At 26.6% G+C, this 9085-nt stretch overlaps 1 protein-coding gene across 2 annotated transcripts in view; it reads left to right on the plus strand.

Moving 5' to 3' along the window:
• LOC106683679 (odorant receptor 10-like) overlaps nt 1-8882 on the plus strand; it is an 11939-nt gene extending 3057 nt beyond the window's left edge. Inside the window, exons 2-5 of one of the 2 annotated variants that reach the window (XM_067048210.1) lie at nt 204-303; nt 1873-1980; nt 4357-4512; nt 7933-8882. In XM_067048210.1, the coding sequence (XP_066904311.1) occupies nt 204-303; nt 1873-1980; nt 4357-4512; nt 7933-7986 (418 nt within the window). In that variant the 3' untranslated portion in view covers nt 7987-8882. Of the gene's footprint in view, nt 1-203; nt 304-1872; nt 1981-4352; nt 4513-7932 lie in introns of those variants that run through there. The other variant, XM_067048211.1, reaches the window with a different exon arrangement.
• Nucleotides 8883-9085: the final 203 nt, after the last annotated feature.

The following is a 9085-nucleotide window of genomic DNA, read 5'->3' on the forward strand; positions in this document are numbered from 1 at the left end:
ATGTTATTTTATTTTTTTGTTTTTATTAACTATTATTATTTATACTATCTTTTTTTCCTTCCCTTCAATTCCTTATTTTGTTATAATTTAATTTATATATGGTGTGAATGAGTTCTATGATTTCACAAAATGTAATTTTACAAGATAAAAAAATAATAATCACATAATTGATAAACATATTTATATATTTTATATTTTTTTAGTTATGCGAACGAGCTGAGGAGCGTGTACAATCCTTTAGTAACTATGATTTTAGGAATGGGAATTTTCGTCTTGGTTATTGCTGTATTTCAGTTTTTGTTCGTAAGTATTATTTATATTTTATTTGGATAAATACTTTTGTAAATATAATTATGTGTTTATTTTTTGTTTTTTTAATTTCATATTAAATTTAAGAATTTTCTTTTATGAATAAATATACCTCAGAAAATCAATAAAACTTATTAATAGAAAAATACAGGAAAAAAAATGAGTAAGTTACGGCATTCAAATGTTTTTTTTCCTTTTTTTTGTCGATACATTCGTTTAGAGTTCTACAACATGGCGGCGATTTTCTTTTATTTTAACAGGTGCATTTCGATTATCAAATCTTCAAAATAATATTAAAATTATAATTTTTTCACTATCAGGTTAAAGGCAATTTTTCATAATATATTGTATTAAGGGAACTTAATTTGCAAAATATATAAAATGGTTGTATCTGTAGGTCAATTCATTTAGGAAAACCTTTAATAAAAGACAAAGAGGTGAAGATGGTCAGGCTCAGTCAGTAATCATAGACGAAAGTAAAAATAAGTAAAACTTATTTAAGTATGCTTCAGCACAACTTACATAAATTTTACTTATATATACTTCATATTTTTCTTTCACTACTTTATATTTTATTTTATTTTTATATTTTCTCTCTTTACCTAACCTTCCTTTTTTTCACCTTTTCAACAAAAATAGATACCAATTAAAATATAAAATAAATTTTTTAAATAAATAACAATATATACACTTATTTAAGTTGTGTTGAAGCATCGATCTGAATTTCAGGCCTTCATCTTGGCTGAAAAACAAGAACGAGTTAAAAACTTTAATTCTGAGAAAAAAATTAAAATTATGAATTACATAATTTTTAAATAGTTATTTCATTTTAAAATAATTGAATAATTAATTAATAAAAAAAAAATAAAATTCACTAGATGTATTTTTATGTAAATACGAGGAGAAGATGGTTGGGGGGGGGGGGGGGGGCGGTAAAAATAAAACACAAATAAGTTGAAGTAACTTTTTTATTCGTGCCAACGTTTCGGCCAGAATTTCTATCCTTCATCAGGGCTAAGAACAGAACAAAATAATAACCAATGAATATAAAGAAAATAAAAAATAAAATATAAATAGAATGGCATAAAGTAAATAATTGTACAGAATGAAATTAATAAAATTTTATTTCCTATTTCTTTCATCACTTTATTTTTTAATTCCATTTTAATTATGTCATTCTGTTTATATTTTCTGTATTCATTGGTTGTTACCTTGTTCTGTTCTTGGCCCTGATGAAGGCTAGAAATTCTGGCCGAAACGTTGGCACGATTAAATAAGTTACATCAACTTATTTGTGTTTTATTTTGACCGCACCCCCAACCATCTTCTCCTCGTATAAGTCATCCACGATCAACTATTTCTTATGTTTATGTAAATACGGTTGTAAATATAATTACGAAAAAAAAAATTGATAATGTTTCTGTAATTTTATGATTTATATTACATCATTACACCTATTTAAGTTTTTTGTATTCATAATAATTTTAAATTAATAAAGTTTAAATCTAATGAATTTATTTATGAATTTAAATTAATGAATTTATAATTTTTATTTTTTTCTAGGGTAAAAAAGGAAACCCAATGTTCATTTTCAAATTCTTTCAGTTTCTTGCATATCAAGCTATTGAAGTCTCCATGTTCTGTTTTGGTTCTTCTTATATTGAGACTGCCGTAAGTATGAACACCTGAGTTAAATTAAGGAGTTGTTTATTACCTAATTATTTCATCTCTTTGCTTAATTTATATAAATATTTTTAATACATTTTGTTGATAAATTGAATTATTTACAATTATAGTACAAGAGCCCAAGAGGAGAAAAAAGGCAAATATCTCACTCCAATTTTTGTTTACTTTAATGAAAACTGGGTATAATTAATAGTGAAAATTGATGAGTCTGCCAAGTGTAGTTTGGGGGAATAAACAATGCAGGCTGTTTCAAAGCAATAAAAAAATTAATTTTTCATTCGTAGCTCTCTATAGCTTAAAAAGTAGGAACAAAACAAGAAAACCTAGGAGTAAGTCAGTTAAAGAAGAGTAAATTTGCTAAAATAAGAGCCCTAATAGAGTTATTTATATTAAATAGTTCTCGAGATATAGCTTTTTAAAACGCAACATTTCATAAAAATGTTGTATGGGAAGTACTAAAACATCAGTAGTTAGTGAATTTATTTTGAAAAATTCATATCTCAAAAACCATTTGACGTACAGATGTTAATTAGCTCTCAAATTAAAGCTAGTTTAACGAGCTATAATGTAGTATATGATGTTTATCTTCGTAGGATTTAGGATTCAGTTTACATGAAATTTGCTAAAATAAATTGATTTATAGTTGTTCTAACAAATATATGAATATCATAAAACCTACTACCCCTACGAAGATAAGTGTCATAAACTACTTTATAGTAAGTTAAATTTCATATATTTTGAGTGTTAGCAAACATATATGTGTCTTATGGATCTAGAGATATATTTTTTCAAAAATCCAACATTTTATACGAGCAACTAGAGATTAACATTTTGTGAGTTTATTTTGTCAAATATCATAAAAACTACTACTCCTACAAAGATAAACAACCTAGAGGTTGTAATAAAAGTGTATAAAGAGTGGTAAAAGAGAAATAATTTGACTGTGATTTTTAATGTATTTTTGACATATTAGATATAAATGTTTTGACCTGGGCAGAATAGCCTGTATGGAGTTTTTTTAAAATGGTTAAATGATATGTCTCATAGTAAATTAAGATTGTCCCTGAAGATGGCCGAATTGGCCGAAACGTTGGACGTGTAAATGAAATAAATGTTTTGAGACTATAATTTGGATAGTATTTTTGAATTATTTAGTAAAAAATTGCCAGTCTCAAGAAAGAAATTTAAAGATTATAAATAAATATCTTTATTGTTTATTCCATTTTCAAAAATATTTAAATCGTTCTATTTTTATTTCTCTTTTATCTCTTCCATCTTCCATCAAAACAATATTTAAAACCACAAATTACGCTGATGACACATATATACTGTCTGTAAACAACGATCCAGCTAGTGCATCACAAACACTACAGGCACACATAACATCTATTGAAGAATGGTGTCAAAACTGGAGAATCAAAATAAATCCTGACAAATCCCATCAGATCACTTTTACTCTCCGTCGTAAACCTCTGCCCTCCTGTCCTACAGTATCCTTTCTAAATACTCCACTAACGCCTGTTGAACAGATTCGATACTTAGGACTCCATCTTGACATAAGACTTACTTGGAATCCACACACAAGACTGAAACGACAAGAAACTGCTCGTAGATTCCGATTGCTACAACAATTACTTGAAAAACGCTCTAAAACCAGACCAATTTGGACATATGGAATTGAGGTCTGGGGCTCAACCAAACCATCAAATTCCTCCCGCATCCAATCATTAAAATCCAAAATCCTTGATGCTCCTTATACGTTACAAATAAAGTCATACGAGTCTTTTCATTCCAAACTCCTTACCCATCCTAACCCATTAATTCTTAATCTTTCATCCTTAACAATCCCTGATAATCCTCCGAGGCGTCTGAAAAGAAGATGGTCACGGGACCTTCTAATTTAAATTAATGCTTGGAGTACCACCAATGGATGGTTCCTTCCCAAGATGTTCAAGTGTATATGAAACATACAACATATTTACTTATTGTATTTATTATTTGTACAGTTGTGAATAAAATTAAAAAAACACAAATTAACTATATGTAGAACCCAGCTTTATTTGAGCATAGTGTAAGGGTGTCCCTAGGACATCTAGGCTGTGACCCCAAAACAAGGTGCTCGCTGGATTCAATGCTTAGTCATCAGTAGAATATATACCAATAATATTTATTGAAATATTAAACATATCAATTGCAAATTAATGGATGCACTATGAACACTGTTATTTTGCATGTTATTAAAAATCTTGCAGATGTATATTCATGAGATTTTGATATTTTTATCTAATTTAATAATGATCATCTGTAAATTTGTCAATATAACCATGGGCCGCCTCTCTCTAATTCTCTTTTCACAGACAGAGCTCGGATCTTCAGTTCGCCATCTACAGCAGTGACTGGTACAAGGCGGATGTGAAGTTCAGGAAGGCGGCCCAGATGATGATGGTGAGATCGAGAAAGGGAGAAACGCTCACTGCCATCAGGATGTATCCCGTAAACATGGAAACGATCATGTCCGTAAGTAAATAGTATAATTCTGACTAATATGATTCATTAGCAAAATGTTTAATGATAAATAATGCAGTTAACAAAATAATAATAATATAGGTCTAATTAAACTAATGCGAACCTTATGTAAAAAATTAAACATTTGAAAAGTTTTTTAAATAAATATTTAAGAAATAATCTGAATTTTGTAAAAATAGGTTAAAAGAGCAGATATTCAGTTTTATAACGATTGTAATAAGGTAGGAATTGGATCAAATTTAGAGGAGTTATGAACAATTATATGAACAAGGGACACATAGAGAAAAAAAACCTTTAAATAAAGTTGAAATTTTTCTAATTTTTAATTTCTTTCTAAGATGGTGTTTAAAAATTTCAGACGACGCTGAAAACGAATATGATTTGATATTTCTAAAAAAAATCCTGACTTGCTTTAATCGAAGCTTCATTATGATTTTATAATTTTTTGTAAGAATAAAATCATTTAATATTCTCAGTAATATTTTTTTCTTATTCTACAGAAAGAGAAAATAAATTGATTTATAAAAATGGCAGAAAAAAAAATGATACTTTCTGATTCAAAATTGTTTCAGTTTGTTCTTATTTAGAGTTATTGGGGATCTCAGTAGCTTTTGATATTCTCATGACGACAGTGAACATTTCCAAAAAAAAAGAAAGAAAATTAAAACAGAACGTTAATCGGTCCAATATTTCAAATGTTTATTGTGTACAAAGGTTCGAACAATTCCCTTATATAAGATAAAAGAACTAAGTTGCCTCTGAGGCAGAAGTTGCGCCTTCAATGTCTGATACGGCAATACCGCATGATGCTACAATGTTGCTGAACTGTAGATACCTTTGCGCCTGGAGGACAATGTCAATTTACATTTAAGGATAAGCTAAAAAAAAAATTAATAAAGAAAGAATAAAAAAATGTAAAAAATTAAGTTTATATAATTGTCTTTCGTAGCCCCTATAAAAATATTATTAACTAAAACTTCATATAGTACTAAGTTATTTTCAAAATAAAAAAAAAAATCTACAGTTTTAAACAACTGTAAATTTTAATACAAAAGGAATTCAAGTATACCTTGACGTACATATAAAAATAATTTTAAAAAATAAGTATTTACATTGGAAAATAATACATGTAATATATATTTTTATTACATACATCTGTTTATTTTTATTATGTCATAAGAAATAAAACTTAATTGAAAATTATAAATCATTAATACAACAAAACGCATAAATTATTCTCTAAAACCTGTATTGAAATAATGAGAAATAAAAAAAAAAACAAACTTTAAATATTTAATTGGATACAAAACTCTACAAAATAAAAACCTAACCTAAAGAGCTCTAGAAAGATAAACATTAATAAATAAAAAACTTTATGATAAATCAAGATAAAATTACAAGTTACTAAAAATAAATAAACTAATAAAATTAAATGACTGTTATTACAAATACAGAGTTAAAGAAATAATATAATGTGAATGTAGTAGAGTTGAAATACCTGATATACTGAGGTGACTGAAGGTTGATTATCAGAATAATTAAAAGGTGGGTGCACTTCTAGATGAAGATGTTGATATTGATGAAGACGGAAAATAGAAGCAGATATCATAAGGATAGATGTGATATTAAACTGTAGATAGAAGATGAAAATTGAATAACATTACACACTATACACAGATAGATAATAGTTAAGATTGACAGTCTATTGTCTTCAACAATCCAAATAAGTTGTATGTGCAGTAGGTAGCAATCAACTTTTCTTACAATAACTTTTTTTAAGTAACACTAATACAAAGGTTACATTACATTTATAAGAAATAAAATGGAGCATGATTTAAAGATAATAAATATTGAAATAAATGGTAAAACAAAATACAAGAAAAGAGTCGAAGGTGAGTTAGGAACTGAATAATTATAAATTAAACGGATTAGTGTAGAAATCAAGGATATCCTTGACAACCATTCCACTTAAAAAAAATAATGATGAGTTATTCATAGATGTTTGCTAGAAGATTAAAATGGATAAAAAGACTTTGGACAGCTACTGTAAAAACAAAACTAGTTGACTATATAATTATCTTAAGTTTCTTTTTTACTTATTTAATTGAAGCGAACTGTCTTTTCATAAGTATACTACTTTAATAAATTTTTTATAGTTAAGGATAAAAATATTTCAGATTCTCCTTTATAACGAAATCTATATTCCCATAAATAACACAATAAATCCACTGATTTTTGTTTCAATGGGATTTAAGTTATTAAGTTAAAAATATATATACATTTTTTTTTTTATGTTATTTAGATATTATAAAACAAAATTTAGATCCTAAATCTGTTCCAACAACCACTATACACAGAACATGTACAATGCAGCCATTGGCCGGAAAAAACCCGAACCACTCCAAGTGACTGTAAATAACCATTTCGATCAACACTACGCTAATTCAGACATCAATAGGCTAGACAAAACTAAATCAGATGAATGCATACTAGAGGTAGCACATCTTACATCAACAATATAAAATAAAATTATAGAGATAATACTAATACATTTTTCTGATACTAATAACAAGAGGGAAGTTTCAGTAAAGTGAGTCTCTGTGTATTTTATTTTATTCCTTCTTCTCACACTCATACCTCTCTTATCTCTTTGATTTCTTATTCAATTCTCCTTACATACGTTATTCACCTCTGCTCATTACGTTTTATTATTTTTATTTTAACTATTTAATTTAATTAAACTTATATACTTTCTTTATTTTGTTAATTTTATCTATATATTTTGATGCTTCTCGTATCATTTACTTTCGCACGTCCCTTATTATGTTAATTTCAATGTTTTCATTATTTACATAGAGCACTGATTTATTATTATTATTTGTAGTATTTTCAATTTTTGTTATTCTATTTTTAATAAACTCTTACTTTTGCGGCATTATGTAAGCCATTTCAACCTTTGGTGAAGGTTGTAAGGATGGGTACTACTAGATGGGGATTTTGCAAGGGGATTAGGATTTTCATGGAATATGGTGAATTTTGATTCTCTTAGATCTACATAATGTAGGGTATAGTTGGTTACATAGTAAGAAGTTCTAAATTTACTGGAATGTTATAATACTAATAAAATATCATCATACCAATGACATGTTATCTAATATGAATACAATGTTCTAAATACTGATGATGTATTCTAATAACAATGACGTTTTATAATGCTAATAAAATGTTCTAGTACTGATAAAGTTTTGCAATGTTAATGGAGTGTTCTACAGCTACTAATGGTACTTGAGACGATTCAGGATTAGTTTTAGAATAGTAATTCCTTTCTCTCTCTTTTTTTATTAGTATTGTTTTAAAAATATTTTTCTTCTTAATTATTCATTGTATTCTCTTATTTATTTTTTTTTTCAGATACTTCACTTTACATATTCTGTTGCTACTTTGATGTCTCGAATGACTGAGTAGGAAATCATCATCTAATCAGAAAGACAACTCTTCTATTATTTGTTATGTCGAAATTGTGTAATGATTATAAAATATATAATATGCATATTTATTAAATACATAAAAAAAATATACGAACATGAATTGAGGATATTGTCTGTATAATTATTTAATATGTAAGTAAATTGTAATTTAAGTAAATTGAGGTAGTATAAAGGTTACAAGAAACAAGTAATCTGGTGATAGATGCTATGATTTTAATAGTTCAATAATTATATAATTATTATAAACTTATACGTAATTATTAAATATATGAACCTGAATTGAGGTGTAATGTCTGCATAGTAATTTCAAATAAAAGTAAATTGTAATTTAAATAAATTGAGGTAGTCTAAAGGTAACAAGCAATAAGTAAACGAGTGAAAGATGCTATGATTGTAATAGTTCAATTCAAATTATATAATTATTATAAACTTATTTTATGCGTAAATATTAAATATATGAACATGAATTGAGGTGTAATGTCTGTATAATTATTTAAAATAAAAGTAAATTGTAATCTAAATAAATTGAGGTAGTCTAAAGGTAACAAGCAACAAGTTAACGAGTGTAAGATGTCATGATTATAATAGCTCAACTTTGTTGAAAATTGTATAATTATTAGAAACTTATTTTATGTGTATTTGTTAAATATATAAGAACCTGAATTGAGGTATATTGTCTGTATAATTATTTCAAATGAAAATGAAAACGAGTGAAAGTTGCTACGATTGTAATAGTTCAACTAAAATTATATAATAATTAGAAACTTATTTTATGTGTAATTATTAAATAAATACAAAAATATAGGAATAGGAATTGATGTATATTTTATGCATCATATATTCATATAAAATTGTAATTTAAGTAAATTTAGATAGTGTGGTGGTAACATGTAAATGGGCAAAAGATACTGTAATTATAATAGTTAAACTCAAATTGTATAATTTTTTTTTAAAGCTTATTTATCGATATTTATTATTATTTATTTGTATTAAAAATATATACAGTAAGTAAATGTGATATAGGTTATTAAATGGCATGGTACAGACTTATGGAGAATCTAGCCACTAATAGAACT

This window comes from Halyomorpha halys, unplaced genomic scaffold (assembly GCF_000696795.3).
Source record: "Halyomorpha halys isolate HHAL.00 unplaced genomic scaffold, Hhal_1.1 Scaffold28.1, whole genome shotgun sequence".
Taxonomy (NCBI): Eukaryota; Metazoa; Arthropoda; class Insecta; order Hemiptera; family Pentatomidae; genus Halyomorpha; species Halyomorpha halys.